Source organism: Protomyctophum parallelum (genome assembly GCF_964188405.1).
Source record: "Protomyctophum parallelum genome assembly, chromosome: 14".
NCBI classification, from domain to species: domain Eukaryota; kingdom Metazoa; phylum Chordata; class Actinopteri; order Myctophiformes; family Myctophidae; genus Protomyctophum; species Protomyctophum parallelum.
This window is the reverse complement of record NC_139709.1, coordinates 35353728-35373727: the sequence shown is the minus strand read 5'-3', so window position 1 is coordinate 35373727 and position 20000 is coordinate 35353728. Positions and strand designations below refer to the sequence as shown.

General features: G+C 43.0%; 1 protein-coding gene across 1 annotated transcript in view; it reads left to right on the top strand.

Annotated features, from left to right (window-relative positions):
* The window catches only part of LOC310871279 (receptor-type tyrosine-protein phosphatase N2-like), a gene marked incomplete at both ends in the record, with an annotated part of 183112 nt that overhangs the window by 91727 nt on the left and 71385 nt on the right, over positions 1–20000 (top strand). Inside the window, 1 exon segment of the mRNA XM_083782764.1 lies at positions 6466–6530. Within this exon segment, the coding sequence (XP_083638890.1) occupies positions 6466–6530 (65 nt within the window).

The window sequence follows — 20000 nt, the reverse complement described above, 5'->3', positions numbered from 1 at the left end:
GAATGAAAACACAAGCTTGTAAATAACATTGGATCCATTGGAACACATGTTTCTTTGTCATTTCCAGAAAAAGTAACAGTTTTGGACATACAAGTTTTATACAACGGAAAGCCAAAGTTATGTAAAGCAGTTCATCAAGCTAACGAGAGACAGGAAACCTCTGGAAATGAACACCCACACACACACACACACACACACACACAGTCCCACGTCAATTAGTGAGCCCCACGTCAACACCTAACAGGCCGCTGACCTGTAGTGGTATTTCAATAATCATGAAATTATGTGATAATGTCGTTAGTGCAGCGATATTTTCACACTATACACGCTCTGGTCTGAGCCCCATTCATTTCACTGTGTTTATTCATCCAATGTCACATCTGTGGCACAACAAGCTGTTTTTTTGTTTTTTTTGCTTGTTACCTCTTTTTCTCGCCAATTTAGTCGTTATGTGCCAATTATTTCCTCCCCACACACATGTGACATGTCTGTGTTGTCACTGCTGCTGTATGTGTTGTACCTACTGATTCCACCTGCAGCTAAGTGAGGAGCCCCCACCGGTAGGACATAGAACCTTTGTACTACTCCAGACCTCTCGCCCAACACTCCCTGCTGACAGGTGCTGCCAATAGGATGTGCAGTGATAATTATCACGTGATGTGCTGGATGGTGCCTTGTATGGTTTCTGCCGCCATCGGTGTATGAATGGGTGTGTGAATTGATGCACAATCTATGTAAAGCGCCTTGGATATAGGCGCTATAAATGCACCATTTTCCATTTAAAACATATTTTTCATTTCACTAGGTCTTTAACCAAGAGGGTTTCATAGTGTAGATTAGGGGTGGGAAACTTTGATGATGGACAGGGCCACTATATTTCCACACTCAGTCCAGAGGGCCACTATATTTCCACACTCAGTCCAGAGGGCCACTATATTTCCACACTCACTCCAGAGGGCCACTATATTTCCACACTCACTCCAGAGGGCCACTATATTTCCACACTCACTCCAGAGGGCCACTATATTTCCACACTCACTCCAGAGGGCCACTATATTTCCACACTCACTCCAGAGGGCCACTATATTTCCACACTCACTCCAGAGGGCCACTATAATATTCCACACTCACTCCAGAGGGCCACTATATTTCCACACTCAGTCCAGAGGGCCACTATATTTCCACACTCACTCCAGAGGGCCACTATATTTCCACACTCACTCCAGAGGGCCACTATATTTCCACACTCACTCCAGAGGGCCACTATAATATTCCACACTCACTCCAGAGGGCCACTATATTTCCACACTCACTCCGGAGGGCCACTATATTTCCACACTCACTCCAGAGGGCCACTCTATTTCCACACTCACTCCAGAGGGCCACTATATTTCCACACTCACTCCAGAGGGCCACTATAATATTCCACACTCACTCCAGAGGGCCACTATATTTCCACACTCACTCCAGAGGGCCACTATATTTCCACACTCACTCCAGAGGGCCACTATTATTTCCACACTCACTCCAGAGGGCCACTATATTTCCACACTCACTCCAGAGGGCCACTCTATTTCCACACTCACTCCAGAGGGCCACTCTATTTCCACACTCACTCCAGAGGGCCACTATATTTCCACACTCACTCCAGAGGGCCACTATATTTCCACACTCACTCCAGAGGGCCACTATATTTCCACACTCACTCCAGAGGGCCACTATTATTTCCACACTCACTCCAGAGGGCCACTATATTTCCACACTCACTCCAGAGGGCCACTATATTTCCACACTCACTCCAGAGGGCCACTATATTTCCACACTCACTCCAGAGGGCCACATTGCATACTGTCAGGCAGAAACCTCAATAAAACAAAAAGTAGCAAAAGTATCGACCTACAGTACAAGGTCAAAACGAGTTTTGAGCTTCAGATCTGATTTTAGCAATTTTTCAATTGGAATCCAGAATTGTTTAAGAAAAATGGAATCCTGAAAAGTAATATTTTTATTACTTTACATTTTATTCAAATGCATTTAGTATTTATGTTATCTTTAGGAGCATAAATACAACAGTGGACATAAATAGACTGTCGTGCAAATGTAAAACTCTTGCAACATATTGCATTGTGACGTGTTGGGAGCTTGTAGATCGGCAAGTGAAAATGAAAGTGGTGTCTGTAGGTTTTATATTAACGTAACCAATGAAACGTATTAACAAGAGCTTGTGACTAAATAATAAAAAACATTGGATCCATTGGAACGCAGGCTATGCTTTTTTCAAGTATCAGCTTTGGACATACTATGCCAGGTTTCCATTGGACAGCATCATATCATGCCAGCAGTGTGTGAGTGTTTATGTGTGGGTCCATGCAGGGTCATGTGATTACAGCTCTATGCGGCCATGGGGTCGCAACCCCATGTTGGACGGCTGCCGTCTCTCCTCATTATACCACTGAAATACACCCTCTGCGTGCGTGTGTGCGTGCGTGCGTGCGTGCGTGCATGCGTGCGTGCGTGCGTCCATGTACTTGTATTACTATACTTCATACTTTGATGAATTAAACAAGGTGGACCCTCTTGTAAACAAGTGTAATGCTTTATTGGGTCGTCCACTCACAGTTAGCATCATGTCATGCTTTAGCTATTGAAAAATAGCAGATCTATTTCAAAAATAGCAGACCTATACAAGCTCATAGCGCGCCACCGAGTGGCGCGCTACGAGCTTGTATAGGTCTGCTATTTTTGAAAAATCGAAGAACGACTGAAATGGAAACATAGCTTTTTCAGAAAACTGTCAGGATGTAGAAGACATTTTTAGAATCTGATCTCAGGTCAGAATGGGTTAAGCTATACCACAGGGGTTCCGAGACGTTGCCAAAGCATCTTCGGGGGTCCCCGGCCAAAAGCGTTGAGAACCCCTGCTATACCAACATAGCGGGCAGCGGAATAATTCATTCGCTCAGAAGCTTTTCGTCTATAATTTTTTTTTTGGGATTGATCATTGATTATTATTAAATGACCAATTTTTGGAATGGATTACTTTGATTAACTGTTGCAGCCTTACTGTTATTGTGGCCTAATGCAATACTGGCATCAGTGAAAATGAGGGCCCACCATCAATGTATTCCTGACAAATAAATGAATGTGTGTGCATGTGCGTGCATTCATGCAATTCAAGTCTGTGTGTGCGCAGGGCAGGCAAGAGCACGAGCGTGTGTGCATTTGTGCGTGCATGCTGTATAAAAAAAGACCCAATCCATCTGATCTATACATTGTGTGCACACACGCACGCACAGTGTGAGTGCACGGACGCACACTGGCACACACACACACGGGCACGCGCGCACACACACACACACCCTGTCCCCTTTTGTCATTGTTGAAAAATGAATGAATTTGGGAGCCCCCCTCCCTCCCTCAAGGCGTCTGTGATACATTGAGTTAACATAAAGCAAAAACTATGGGACAGTCCGGGTGACAAATGAAGTGTGTGTGTGTGTGTGTGTGTGTGTGTGTGTGTGTGTGTGTGTGTGTGTGTGTGTGTGTGTGTGTGTGTGTGTGTGTGTGTGTGTGTGTGTGTGTGTGTGTGTGTGTGTGTGTGTGTGTGTGTGTGTGTGTGTGTGTGTGTGTGTGTGTGTGTGTGTGTGCGTGCGTGCGTGCGTGCGTGCGTGCGTGCGTGCGTGCGTTTTGGACGGAAATAATGAAGACCCCCCCCCTCACACACACACACACATACTCCCTCCTTCGCTCTCTCCATCCTTTTTCTCTTGTCATTCTTTTGTTTGTTTCTCTAAATGTACTGTAGAGGTTATGGTGCATTCTGGGTAGTAGATAGACAAGAGACAAAACTCCCTTAAGTCCCATAGTAACAACCCAGTGCCCCCGCCATTTTGGAGTGATGACGTCATTTCCGGTTGCTTAAAAAAACAAAAACATGCTGTACAAAACAAAAACAGTTTTTTATCCTATTCTACTCTCAAATATATTTATGAATGGATCAAAGAAATTAGTAACATATTCATTCAGACTTTCAGGGAAGGGTGCATACCGTAAATCCTCATTTATTATCCGGGGCTTTGTCTCAACCGATTCTGATTTTGGCTTTCATTGGAAGGAGGCAGATATAAGAAGGAGGCCTATACTGTATGTCTACTTTTCAAACCGATCATAATGTATAAATCACATTTTGTGTCAGTTAGAACCCAGTAAAATGTACTGGGCTCATGTATTGAAACCAAGTCCTCATGAAATATTAAACAGTGCAGTTGCAGGTGCTCAATGGTCATTTTAACTTGTTATATATTGGCATTGCCTATGGTAAATACTATAATAACATCAACACATCAATTTAACTGAACAACCAAAGTCAATTTGACGCTATGATTCCCTGCTTTCATATGACATGAAAAAAAATCCAATGGCAGTCCCTCAGTCAAATCTGGTCGCAAATATATAACTTCAACTGAGACATACTACCACAGACAGTAGCCTACTGTGGTCCATCCTATTTATTCCACATTCAAATATGTATCTAGGCCTACAGTTAGGCTACTGACAAGTTAAGAAGCAAATAATAAAATACAATATACAGCATGGCAGGCTATTTCCTATTATATCAAAGCAGTTTATATGAACAGTGCCATACTGCAGTGATCATCATCTAACTCCTGTAACTTCAACGGGGTACATACAGAGAGAGAGAGAGAGAGAGAGAGAGACGCGTTAGCAACAAGCTAAGCTTAGCGTTCGTTCCGTAAACGTTTATTTATAGAACGAACATACGGTACGTTCGTTGCATAAAGGGCAGATCAGCGAGCGCAGCGTGTCACAAACACTCACTCATTGTTGTAGGCTGTGGGGTAGATTTAATTTGCTTGGTTTTGTGTAATTTTCCTCCCTCCTTCGCAGTTATAGACTGCTGCGCTAATTAGTTGTATTGTCCGTAGCCATGAAAAGTGCTTAGTGGCGTTCTCTCCCAAAGTTTGTCTGTTAGTTTGTTGTTGTGTTGTCCACGAGCAGCGCGACCACCGGCGTGTGTGTGTGTGTGTGTGTGTGTGTGTGCATGAATGTATGCACGTGCGCACGTGACCATGCATGTTTACGTGCGTGTTTGAGGTGTTACATAGGAAGCGCTGCCGCCATCTAGTGGTGATCCAAAAACCCACAGTTTCGTCTCTGGAATCGTCTCTCTAGAGTAAGCCCCCGAACCAGGGTCGAGCAATGAAGCGGCCGTCGCCTGGTGGTCCAATATGAGAATGCAATACTTCCACATTTAAAACGCTACTGTGCATGCTTCTATCGTCTGCCCTGCCCCCACACACTCGTGCGTCTGCTGACTCTGCTCACAACTCTGGACTGCAGGGACCAGCTGCCCCATTAGCCTACATGTTGAGGCCAATGGGGATACCTCCGGCAGACTTCCGGGTGCTTCAAACTGAGCAACTTGAATCCAAATGAATAGCCGGCTGTCCGCCCTCTAGTTTTTATTCCATTTGTTAAAGAAAAAAACAAAACAAGAATGACACACATATCATTACCTGTCAGGTGCAAAAAGCGCTGTCTCCATTGTGCATCTTTCCCCCTTTTATTATTATATTTTATTAACTTGTATTTTATTAACACGTTGCAGCGCTTCAGAGTATGGGTTCACTTCCGCGTTGCAGCGTTTCAGACTATGGGTTCAGACTCCCATTGGCTTAGGAGGCAGCCAATCGTGACTAGGTCGCTGCTAGATCGAGAAGCATTAGTGACTGTTTACACCACTTGAAGTCAGAATACAAGTGATGCAATCATAATGCATGTAATGAAACGTGAATGTATGTGATGAAATCAGAACATAGTAGATATGCTTGTCCGCCTCAGAATAATTAGTATTCATGTGGTCAAAACTTTTGTGCTGATTTCATCACCTTGATGTCAATCTGTATTTCTCTCTCTCTCTCACGCATGCACACACACACACACAGCATCACCACCAAACAAGGAATGGGAAGGCTTTCTGTGGTGGTATATAATTCAGAGTATTTCTATTTTGTGGCATTAATATTTTAATTCCACCACAGCAAAACAACAGAACACCGTAGAGTATGAAAACATTGTTTATACCCGATCCATCTGTCTCTCCATCTGTCTCGCACTCTATTACCTGTTCACAAACATCCCATAATTCACCTGTATGAATACAGAAATGAATGAATGCACTTGTAGAATGAGCAGTGTGGTCTGATTGATAAGCTCACCGATTGGCTATTTTCAGCAAAAACTTTCCCCACGATAACAAAATTAAAAGAAGAAAAAAAGAAAGAAAATACACTAGTATAGAGCCCTGAGGGACTCCGCTCAACCATATGGGGTTAATTTGTTTTTCTGTGTTATTTTCGTGTGTGTGTGTGTGTGTGTGTGTGTGTGTGTGTGTGTGTGTGTGTGTGTCTGTGTGTGTGTGTGTGTGTGTGTGTGTGTGTGCAGTGCGTCAGAAGGCAGCGCTGGAGAAAGAAACCAAACTCAGCATCCTGGAGGCAGGAGTCACAGACGTGAGTACCGCCAACGCACCAGCCAATCACATGCTACGTCACTGAACAGCCAATCAGGCAGGGGCGTCATTTTGGGTCTCATGGCAATTGCGACCCTCCCTCCCCCCCAATCAGGGGTAAAGTGGGTGACCTTCACGTTTCCCAGACTGCCTCGCCTCCCTGCTCACTAATCCAGTGGTTCTCATACCCCATGGAAGATTGGTGCTGAAAATATTCAGACCTTTTTTCCAACGTTATTTCAATACATCGTGCATATATCAATGGCAGGTGCATGGAAACCTCCTTGGATATCCAAAATGGTAACTTTTCAGCGAATAGAAAAGAGAACCCAATGGATCCAATGTAGATATTATTTTGTCACAAGCTCATGTTTTGTTTTTGTTTTTCTACTTTTCATTCGTTCAATATTCATAAAACACATAGACACACTTAACCATATTAATTATATATATTTTTGCAAAAAATATCCGATCAACTCGCTCACAACGCAATGTGAAGCGAGCATGTAGATCAGCAGTTTCTGCTATACTTCTATGCCACGATATAGAAGTAGTGAAATACACAAATCACACATACAGCTTATTGTGCATGTGTGATTATTGAGACTAATCCTGATTGCTTAAGAATGTGTCCCAAATAGAACACAAGTTAAGCATTCTTGTCAATCCTGTCTCATCTTTCTCAAATTCAAATCGTTTCCAGAGCAACACAAATCTCTCTCTCTCTCTCTCTCTCTCTCTCTCTCTCTCTCTCGTATATACTGTACAGTATATGACTGCTGAGTGTCTCAGCTCTGCTATCGATTGAGGGGCGAGAGACAGCAGTGAACACACTTATCGAGAGAGAGAGGGGAAGGGGGTGGAAAGGAGGATGGTGACAAACGGCGTCTGGGGTGAAAATATGGGAGGGAGGGATATAAGGCCAGAGAGTGCAGAGAGATGGGGAGGGGTCTATTGTTGTGACGGATCAATACTGGCTGCAAGCAGGAGCCAATTATGATCAATTGATCACCTTTAGTGTGTGTGTGTGTGTGTGTGTGTGTGCGTGTGCGTGTGCGTGTGCGTGTGCGTGTGCGTGTGCGTGTGCGTGTGCGTGTGCGCGTGCGCGTGTGTGTGTGTGTGTGTGTGTGTGTGCGTGTGCGTGCAACAACAATTATGTCCAAAACTGTTACTTTTCAGGATTCAAATTCAAAAGCATCAAAAGTCGCAGATCTACGTACAGTATACTATAGTCCAAACCACGTCGCTCGATCTGTGCCGCTTTTCCAGCTTACGGCAGATCTGCTACTTTTGATCATTTTTGTGTGACGCTGTAGCACAATCAAGTAGAGTATGAATTTTCGTAAAAACACAAATGGTTATAGAATAATATGGAGCATATAAGAGGTTTCTGCAATCTTCATCAAAATGGATGGTTTATAATATTCAATTTTCTAATATCTATGATATTCGTTACGTCCTGGTCAGTGCTTGTGACAACAAATAATATTTGTTGTCAAATATTCGCCACCAGAATAGGAGGAATAGGATTTACGGCAGAGTAACAAACAAAATATTATTTTGTTTGTTACTCTGCCGTAAATCCAGATGTAAACATTGAAGCACATGGACCTCCCACAGACGGACAGTGATGATGTCACTCCCCGAGCTGATCTCAAATGTAAAATGGGTGCCCAACCAGGATCTATTGCAGAGTTAGTTAGTTAGAGTTAGGCTATAGCTATGCGTGAGTGAGTGGTGCATCGCTTGCGGAGCCTCAAATACGCCAGTGCTCTATAAGCCATATCTCCAAAACATGGTGGGTCAAACTGCACTACGAAAAAGAAAGAAAGAAAGAAAGAAAGAAAATAAAAATCCACAATGAAAGTAATCATATAAGCGAGGGATAATCAATGGGGAGAAGTCATTAGTCAGAAATAATAAATAAATACTGTATTTCAGTATTTGCTGTAACTCTAGGCCACCACTGTTTCTTTGATATGAGTGAAAGACGTATTGTGAAACAAAATGGCCACTTTGTTCTTAGCAGTGCAATGGGTCTCATTGTGATCGCATAATGTTTACAGTGTTCAATGCCGGCTTTATAATGAGCAGTCCGCCCAGGTGCCTGCTTTAAAAAGGAAAAAAAGAGAAACAGGCGAACAGATCTAAATGGGAATATTCATGAAGCTACAGATGAAAGGTTTTCAGAGGACAGGCTTTGTCTGTTGGCCATTGTTCACTGTTCCAGCTGCAATTTTCATCACAAAGAGGAAAAATATGAAGATGGAGGAACAAAGGAGCGGGCGTGTGTGTGTGTGTGTGTGTGTGTGTGTGTGTGTGTGTGTGTGTGTGTGTGTGTGTGTGTGTGTGTGTGTGTGTGTGTCGTGAATAGTGTCTTTGAAAAGTGGTTGTCCATCAATACTGTCGCTGTGATATCACCCCTGTCAGGTGGAACACCTCCATACTGTCGCTGTGATATCACCCCTGTCAGGTGTGATATCACCCCTGTCAGGTGTGATATCACCCCTGTCAGGTGGAACACCTCCTATGTCCATTTTTTTTCATGTCCTGCTTTAACTTTTCAGGGGGAAAAAACCCTTGAGTTCCGCATCGTGAGCTTGAGTTCCACATTGTGAGCTTCAGATTGGCTATTTTTGGTGAAGATATTGGATATTGATATGGTGTAGACGGGGGGGAGCGGTCCAATCAGAGCCAACTCCAGTTGTTGGACCAGCCCCCTTATCCAATCTCCAGGTCCCTTACCACCCATCCTTCCCCACACCCAGAGCATTCTATTGGACAATCTCCAGGTCCCTTACCACCCATCCTTCCCCACACCCAGAGCATTCTATTGGACAATCTCCAGGTCCCTTACCACCCATCCTTCCCCACACCCAGAGCATTCTATTGGACAATCTCCAGGTCCCTTACCACCCATCCTTCCCCACACCCAGAGCATTCTATTGGACAATCTCCAGGTCCCTTACCACCCATCCTTCCCCACATCCAGAGCATTCTATTCAGGTCCCTTACCACCCATCCTTCCCCACACCCAGAGCATTCTATTGGACAATCTCCAGGTCCCTTACCACCCATCCTTCCCCACACCCAGAGCATTCTATTGGACAATCTCCAGGTCCCTTACCACCCATCCTTCCCCACATCCAGAGCATTCTATTCAGGTCCCTTACCACCCATCCTTCCCCACATCCAGAGCATTCTATTGGACAGTTGCGTAACTTGTGTCAATGAGGGCACAGAAACAATATCACATGGTTCACATGTAACTCAAACTAGTGACAAATGCGCATATAGACACCAGTGCATTTCGTAAACTTCCGGTAGAACACTGGTCAGACGTGAACGGGAGTGATGCAACTGTGTGTGTGTGTGTGTGTGTGTGTGTGTGTGTGTGTGTGTGTGTGTGTGTGTGTGTGTGTGTGTGTGTGTGTGTGTGTGTGTGTGTGTGTGTGTGTGTGTGTGTGTGTGTGTGTGTGTGTGTGTGTGTGTGTGTGTGTGTGTGTGTGTGTGTGTGTGTGTGCGTGCGTGCGTGCTTGCGTACAATGCATGGAGGTGAAGTGCTAGCTCTCTTTTTGCCCGCTGTACAGCAATCAAATGCAGCTTTGATATGCTAATGCTGACGGACCACCAGACCCTGTGGGCCAGGTGCATGCTGGGATATAGGTCTGGAGGAGTTCCTCAGTACTCTGGAAGACACTGCTGCTTCTCCAAGTTCCAAACACACACACACACACACATTTGTGGGATTAGGGTTGCCAGCTGTCCGGTGAATAATGGAACTGTCCCTTATTTGGAAACTAAAAGACGTTTGCCTTATTGAGCTGAGTGATGAGGGACACACTTTTGCATTATTCTGGGTGTTCCTTAATGAAGCGCGCTATATGGCAGCCAAATATAGGATTGTTAATGTTTGTTTCGAGCACTTACAGTATGACGTAATTCGTCATATGACCAATATGAATACATCTTGCGCCCCTCACTTCACAGTTCATTTCTTTGGAAATGGATATCATTAGAATGTCAGGTAGTTGGCAACCCTAACTGCATGTGACCAGCCTGTGGCATCAGTCATCTATGATGTCAGTTGTCTATGACATCTCCACATTTGGGTAATATCTAACTTTTAAACTTTGGTTATGAAAAAGAATTATATGCTTGCAAAGCGACTGGACAACATGTTGATCTACTCTCTACCTTAGCCTAACCATGATTGTAACCTAGTCATGATTCTGAACACCGTGAAGCCGTGAGCTGATCGAGGCAGAGGCTGAGGCAAACAAACTGATTATAGCTGTTCATAAACGAGAGCTTGTTTCTTTATTTTCAGACATGTTCATACAAAACATAAGAATAAACATTCCATTCACACAGACATCCGGCGGCCTCCCTGTAGCAACACCGAAGAGCGTAGAAGAGTGTTCTAGAGTGTTTGTCCGTATGTCTCCCGAAATGTCTCTCAAATGTTTGCATGAGCAAATTATGACATATGGCATGACACTGTTACACCGTGCTGCCCTGTGGGACACACTAGCACTGAAGGAGGACTCTCCAATGGTATGTGTGTGTGTGTGTGTGCGTGTGTGTATTCCCAGCATAAGGTCCAGCATAACTTTAGGACATTGAATGTATGGTGGGCATCAAACCATTACCAGTGGCAGTTCACTGCGGTACCCATTCACCCTCGGTACCCATGCGTCACGTTAAATGCCGATGATTGGCTGATACTCTCATTGGTCACGCACTTAACGCTGATAATTAGTTGAATTTAATCGGCGACATTGTGTCATTGCAGCCATTTCTGCTGGCAGAGTATCACTGGATTTGAATTCAAAACACCAATCAGTATTCTGAACACTAACCCCGCGTCTCCCCTGTGGTCTGTGATACTGTAAACAAGGTGCCGCGTCATGGTGCTGAAACCTTGTATCTCCAGGTCTCCATCCTGTTTCCCATCAGCCATCAAGACCTGAGGCCCATTCTACGAATGCCTTCTAAATCAGTAGTACTCAGACATTTGCGTATATTTGGCAGATTTATTTTTTCTGATTTCAAACATTATAAAATATTCCCCCCTCCTCTCTCTCTCATTAGCAGGCAACAGTGCAGCACTATCCCTCTCTCTGTTCTGGCACAACAGCTCCCCTACTGGTACTCATTATACGTGCTCATTAACGTCACATAGGTGAACACATAGGTGAACACGCACATTGCTGTTCCTCAAAAAAGCAGATGTACAAGTGCTGTGAGCTTTGAGAACCACTGTTCTAAACCAATGAATGAAAAAAAGCTAACATCTAAAATGACAGCTGTTTTTTATGAGTTAGACTTTTCCCAATGTGTGGGTGGGTCAGTCAGTCAGTCCTTAGGGAACTGAGCCCGGGTCAAATACACACAGTATGCAGTATGGAGTCAAAATTATGCATTATGGAGGTCAACATGCACTAATGTCAGAAACAGCACACATGCTCAATATGGTACATGGAGATTATATTTTCAATATACACTTATGTCAGATGCAATAGAAGGCATTTATTATCATATTATGTCTTTCCCATTTCCTGAAAAGTACCGTTTTTGGACAAACAAGGTTTGCAGGATTAACACCAATTGTTCAGCAAATGACCCGGATGGGGTCATAAGCTGTCTCTCACGCCTGATTGGCTGTCCTGTGGGAACGTCCCGCCCACCAGCATTGTCAAACATTCATTAAGAAACAATATCAGCCAGCCATCGAGAGGTGATCACCTGTATGTGTGTGCGTGTGCGTGTGCGTGTGCGTGTGTGTGTGTGTAATAATGCCAGATATTGAGAACAATATCTGGCACCACCAGGGGCCCACATGGACCATTATGGGTCTGTGACTCAAAGTATACATTTTGTTTAATCTTTGGGACCCCAACTTGCATTGCGCAAACACGGGTCCATTTGGTTCCATACACTCTCAGAGTTACAGACCAGTATGAGACCATTTGGACCACTAGTGGTCCCCAAACCCGGTGTTGAGAAACAGAGGACTATAGTGCCCACACATGCATGCATTGGACTGCAGTGTCCCCACACATACATTGGACTGCAGTGTCCCCACACATACATTGGACTGCAGTGTCCCCACACATACATTGGACTGCAGTGTCCCAACACATACATTGGACTGCAGTGTCCCCACACATACATTGGACTGCAGTGTCCCCACACATACATTGGACTGCAGTGTCCCCACACATACATTGGACTGCAGTGTCCCCACACATACATTGGACTAGAGGTGCAGAGTGGACTGGAATACACTGAATAAATAATGCATATAAATTGGCAGGGGCATTGTGTGTGTGTGTGTGTGTGTGTGTGTGTGTGTGTGTGTGTGTGTGTGTGTGTGTGTGTGTGTGTGTGTGTGTGTGTGTGTGTGTGTGTGTGTGTGTGTGTGTGTGTGTGTGTGTGTGTGTGTGTGTGTGTGTGTGTGTGTGTGGGTGGGTGGGTGGGTGGGTGGGTGGGTGGTGTGAGCGTGAATGCACACATTCTCCAACCGGAGCAGGTTGCTCCGTGGGGCACATACAGTAGACAGTTTTTATTATTTTGTACCTTGAATAAATTATAATATAATATATATAAATTGTATGTATGTATAATTATATCTCCACCAGGCCAGTTGACCATGAGGGCCTGAGAAAGCTACGGAAGAATAGCATTTCTAAATAGCCTAGGTGAAAGTGATGTTGGAGGTGTGTAGAGGCCCCTCAACATGTCATTGCAATGATAGGCCTATAGGCTTTTTTGTTTTTGTAATACATGTGCCCTTCTCACTCATTTGGGAATCCAATTTCAGCCAAACAGTAGGCCTATAGAATACTACTAGTGTGGTATTTGGCTTTGGCTCTGCATTGTTAAGATGGCCCTCATTGTGTAATTCAAATTGGGGGTTTGATTATTCATTCTGTACTGTACATTAATTGTCCTGATAACTGTTCAAACATACAGTCATAAGAGTTACTCTATTGATTTCCATTCTCCATTCACAACTGTGGTAGAAAATGAAATCTAATTTTGTTGCACATCTAGCACTGCTACTCGACATGCGATTCCCCAGCTCGGCTGTCCGGTTGCATCTAATGGGACATTTAGCGTGCATTACTGTTGTTTGTCCTCTTCCCATTGGCTAATGGAGCCATTCTCAATCAGCCCATGCAGTGCATAGTAAGAAATTAGCAGCAATTAATTTCCCTTTAGCATATTAGCGCTATTCCCCAAGTATGCTAGCTGATCAGAAACAGTAGGGTGAGCGTGATTCTACACTGATGATTATCAACTCTCTCTCTGTGCTGACCCAGTTTATTCCTCCAGCATGTATTAGAGATTGAATACAGTATTGTTGTGTAGTGCTGCAATACATTTGCAGTGTTGTGTAGTTAATTTTTTCATTGTTTAGAACAATTTCATTTAGCTTCGTGCAGTAGTTCCCAACCTTTAGAAAGGGCCCAAAAGATCGAAAGCATTTGCGGCCCACCCATCTGACGACTTAGTACCAGATAGGCTAAGTATTTATTTACCTGCTTTACTGCCAGAGTTTTAAATCATCTTTCGAGATCTCTCTCTTTCCGCCAAAATAATAATAATAATAATACAATTTAACCACGACATTCCATTCTTTAGTTATCGGCAATTCAATATAGTTTGTTTTCACCAAAAACACAATCTGAACATTTTTATAAACCCTTTAGCGCTGGATTGGACCGGCTGGAGTTATTTAATTTTTTTTCAATCACGTGATTTCCGGGTGTATATCCATTTCTGGAAGTCATAGCATCATTCATAGGTTGGCAAAGTCGCCCTATAGCGCCATTGCTGAAAACACCAGATGATGGAGATCTCCGTTCATGGCAGTCAATCGTTGGATTTGAGATGATGGAGCTCTCTGTTCATGGCGGTCAATGCCCGTCAGATGGGTTGGCCGCATGTATTTTATTAGTGCCTATTGTGAATAGTCAATCAATGAATTGTATTCCATCTAGGATTGCTTGATATACCTGGTGTCTGAAGTTTTTGTTTTTGGTGTTTCTAATCAATCGTCAACTTCAATAACACAGCTCCAAAACATTTACCGGTATTTATTTATTTTAACGCACACGCATTGTGCATGAGAAATGTTTCTGAACGGACAATGTCTCACAACATCTGACCTTGGACAGCCCTTTTATCAAACGATGAATTCTTGAACAGATTGTGTTGTTTTCCAAGCCTTTTTAGCTTGCTTCCAAACAGGGCAATTATCTTGTGTCCCAAAGCCAAGAGAAAGAAAATAACTGATAATGGCTGACAGTAGATTTGATCAATGCAATCATTTCATCCAGTTTGAAAGATTTAAATGCTTTTAGAATAGTATCTGTCACCTCTGGTAAGGACATCTAGTACATCTCTCCCAACTCTGAGTTTTAAACTGCTTTTGGCTTGGGTTCAAGCCAGTGGTGCTAGAAGTATCCGGATTCAGTTAATAATATACATCTTTTAATGAAATGTTTTTCCAAAGTTTTCAAAATGAGTTATTTTCAAAATAGCCAATTTGCCTTGTGAGCTTGTAGATCCTCTAATTTCCGAATAGGTCTGCATTGTGAGCTTGTAGATCGTCTATTTTCCAAATAGATCCGCATTGTGAGCTTGTAGTTCGTCTATTTTCCGAAAATATCTGCATTGTGAGATTGTAGATTGTCTATTTTCCGAATATATCTGCATTGTGAGCAGAGTGGCTATTTTTTAATAGACAAAGTATAAAATAGGACTTAATTGGTTTTGTATATAATGTAATAATCAAAATGTACATAGTAACTTGCAACAAAATCTGTAATTGTAAATAAATATAGACAATTGCTTATTTGAAGGATATCTCCCTAGGTTTTAAACTCTTTCATTTCTGAATTCAAGCGCGCTACCGAGACTCTTTTTGTCAGCATAATGCAATTGTCTGAGTTTTGATAATAGGAATAAACAACAAATGTCTTCCAGCCAGCCACCGTGAAATGAGGGAGATACTGACAATGAACCCTATTCGGGGCATGCTGTCATAATAGGTAAACATTCTGTAGCCAGTAAATGAGAAAAAGCGGTTGCGCATCAGCAAGTACCAAACTCCCAAATCCAGTATACGCGTTTCGGCTATGATTCATTAGAGCATGACGAAGGCTGCATAGCCGAAACGCGTAAGCGTTCCTTTTTGGTGTGTGCCAATAAAGAAATGGAAATGTGAGTACTTTGTCCACCGCTTGTTTAATTTTTGGATGTGCTACCTTTTTGGATTTTTTTTAATTCCTATTTTTTTATGTATTCTGTAGCCAGTGTTGCCAGATCTGGAAAGAGAAGCAAGTGGTCTTCAAAGATGTACACTATAGGCCACATGACCACGCACGCACGCACACACACAGCTATGTACATGCTCGCTATGCTCACAATGTACCGCATTGCGACACGTTGTGAAATATTTAACGAAAATGTGTTTCATATATATATATATATATATATATATATATATATATTCAGACGGGGGTCCATGAATTACTACTTATTATTTGGGGTTTTTTCCGTGATATGAAAATGTTTGAGAACCACTGGTTTAAACAACATTGCGAAGCAAGCCCAAATAGAAATAAGGCTGCACTTTTGAAACGAGAAAGAATAGCCAACGCCACCCGCAACTACCAATATTTGCAAGTGCAAAGTCATTTAATAAGCGGAAATGGCAACTCTGAAAACAGATAAATAGAGACATATAGCTTAATGTTAAACCCTCTTTTCCTCCGACACCTCCGCTGATAGAGGCAAGGCGTTTACAACAATGCTTAAAACCCCATAGCCTCTCAGCGCTCCATGATATCCACATAAATTGTATCCTGTCGAGGATTATTTGTGTTATTTCCATCTCCTTTTCAAAGTCAAGGCTACAGAGCATCCGTATAAATAAGCCAAACCCTGTTCCCTCAACAACGCAAAGCAAAATAGCGCTAATCCTCAACACCTCTCTCCCTCCCCCTCTCTCTCTCTCTGTCTCTCTCTCTCTCTCTCTCTCTCTCTCTCTCTCTCTCTCTCTCTCTCTCTCTCTCTCTCTCTCTCCCTTCGTTAGCAGTGTGCCAGCTCATTAGCATTGGCTCCGCTTCCTCAGATTAGCCATAATTAAACTGTGAAATCAGAGGGCCGTTGCCTTTAAGTCAGGAGTGTGTGTGTGTGTGTGTGTGTGTGTGTGTGTGTGTGTGTGTGTGTGTGTGCGCGCGCGCGCTTGTATTACTAAACTTGTGAGGACCAAGTGTCCCCACAAGTATAGCATAATTTCCGAAATAGACATCGTTAGGATTAGGGGTGTGAGTTGGAGATGGATGTACAGTATAAACTTATATACTGAGCCTGTACAGTTGATGTTTTTGACTTTAGGGATAGGGTCAAAAACAGCAGAATCGGGAAATGGTAATCATAAAATTGTCCTAAAATGTTTTCGTCGCCACAAACATACTAATGAAAGTGCTTCTGTGTGTGTGTGTGTGTGTGTGTGTGTGTGTGTGTGTGTGTGTGTGTGTGTGTGTGTGTGTGTGTGTGTGTGTGTGTGTGTGTGTGTGTGTGTGTGTGTGTGTGTGCGCATGCTGCTGGTGTATTGCATCCTGGCTGCGTGCCATGCGGTCTCTTTGAAGCGCGGGCCTGTGGGGAAGTGAGCCATGTTGTTGGACTGCACTAAACTGTTGCTTACAAGTGTCGTTGGATGTGTGTGAATGAGCGGGTCAACTCTGTGTGTAACCTACACACCGCCTCTCCCAGTGCTGGAGAGAGTACTCCCATTTTACTTAAAAGTATTAATGCTGCAATGTAGAATATGAGTATGAAAATATACTCTGTTGCACGTAAAAGTCCGGAATTCCACATTTTAAGTGGTTAGTATGTTTTGTAATAATCAAGTAACTAAAGTTTTAAAATTAATTGTAGTGGAGTAGAAGTGCAAGTATTGAAATTTGGAAATACACCTAAAAATCTTACTTAGTAGCTACAGTACTTGAGTAAATGTTCTTACACTGCTGTCACACTGTCGCACGGTAACCCTGTAACTGTATGTCCAAAACCATAGCGTTCAGGAAATGGAAAGAGAACGAATTCGAGAAAGAAACCAGTGATTCACAACTCGTTTTCATATATATTTTTATGAGAACCCCATGTAAACAAAGGTGAAATTCGCATTGTACCCGTCCTATAACAACTAAGAGCAATGAGCGGCTATGGCGGGTGGCGGTGGCTCAGGGGTAGAGATACTGGATGGTAACCGCAAGGTTGCCTGTTAGAAACTGGGCTCCCCCAGAGTTGGTGTCGAAGTGTCCTTGAGCAAGACACTGAACCCCAAATTGCTCCTGATGTGCTGGTTGGTGCCTTGCATGGTTTCCACCGCCATCAGTGTATGTATTATAATGTCTGAGAGGGTTGGAGACACTCGCTGAGCTCGTGTCTCACTCAGCCATTATAAAATACACGATAACCTCACACATCTTGTGGCTTATTGCTTTATTTTGTTCTATATAATTAATAATAGTATTCTTTTAATTTGTATTTCAAGGCACTAAGGATTTTACAGTGTGGTCGCTGACGGTTCATATACAGCAGCAGGGTGCTTATTTACACCCAGCATTCAAACACCCCAGCGGCCATGTTCACTCACACCACACACCCAGGGGGGTCGTTGTCATGGCGATGACATGGGCCCAGTCCAAGCTAATGATGCATAATTATGCACGTTTTTCCCCCCTTAATGTTGTTTCGTATTCTTTTTTTCCCTTGCCATGTTCCCTGTGGTGATAACTGTGACCTCAGCCACCAAGCTGTGTGTGTGTGTGTGTGTGTGTGTGTGTGTGTGTGTGTGTGTGTGTGTGTGTGTGTGTGTGTGTGTGTGTGTGTGTGTGTGTGTGTGTGTGTGTGTGTGTGTGTGTGTGTGTGTGTGTGTGTGTGTGTGTGTGTGTGTGTGTGTGTGTGTGTGTGTGTGTGTGTGTGTGCATGCGCCTGCTTGCTTTGGGGAAACAGAATGGACAGTCGAATGGCAACGAATAAATGGCGAGAAATGCAACCCGTGCGTTGGCATTGTAGCCTCTCGCTGCTTTGGGGGCGGGTCATTGTGTGCAACGTGCCCTACCAGGTCACATGGCAGTCATATTCCGTTCCTCGCTCAACTGTATATCGGTTTAGTGTCGCCAAAATGCAGCTACTGAAAACTAGACATTTACAATTTAGACATTTAGCACATACAGTATACTCTTATTTACAAGCGCTGATTTACAAGCGCTTTGTCACTAAACTTCATTTTTTATCGACACTCGTTTATCGAGTTCATGCTTTCTATACTTAGTTTGATTTCACAGTTCTGGTGACTGATAACTAACTTGTGAGTTGTTTTTCCTTTTATTTAATTTTTTCATTATTATTATTTTGTATTTATATTTTTCATGGTTTTCCATTTGTCATGCTTTCCTGGTTTTAATGGGTTATGTGAACCCATAGTCAGGATGGATCCATTCCTTCATGTTTTAATGGGTTATGTGAACCCATAGTCAGGATGGATCCATTCCTTCATGTTGAAAAGGCCAGGTTCTGACCCTATGCCGTCCGATTGTCACAGCAGAAATCAAGACTCATCAGATTGATTGATTGATTGAATACTTTCATAATTAGTCAGAAATGTAAACATCATTTGCTACAGTAAGAGACATTAAATCTAAAAGGATAACACAAAATGTCCTGGGCACTTGTTTCCATGTACTCCCTCTATGGCTGTGGGTGTCACTCACTTTGGATAAGTAGTTTGACATTATGAGGGTACTGAGAGCACTGTCTCTTTGACTATCTTAATACCAATCCCATCCCCAGTGATATTTGCGCAACCCTGTCTTCTACCATGAGTCATCCCAAACTAGCAGTGAGTGTTAGAATTAGGTGGGTGAGGGTCATGGGCCTTAAGGCCGAGAGTAGTCGAAGCAGTTTGTTTTGGGAGGTCTGAAGCTTAGTTTTTAATTACATTTCGATGTTGGAGAACCAAGAGAAGAGACCAGGCAAGGGTGAGGTGGAGTGTGAAGAGGGGAGTTTTCAGACTGCGGCAGTCATTTGTGTGTATTTGAGTATGCAGTTGTAACTGCAATAAAGTTGATTCCACCGTTTGTGAGCCAGGAGGGAGAATAGTCTAGGACGTGTGAAGGTTTGTCCACTGTATTTAAGAGAAAGTAAGCATACTACATACTATATGTATTAATGATAAATCACATTTGATAAATCCAATTGTCTGCTAACGTTGTTGTCATTGTGTTTTACAAAACTTACTGGAGTTTGTGTTTTCAGGGCATAGTTAGTACTGTACAATTCAAATAAGGACATCAAGTGGCTTCCATCTGAGTGGACTTTATATTAAATCAGTGTTAAAAAATAAATAAATAAATAACACACAAATATTATTACCTTCACAAACATT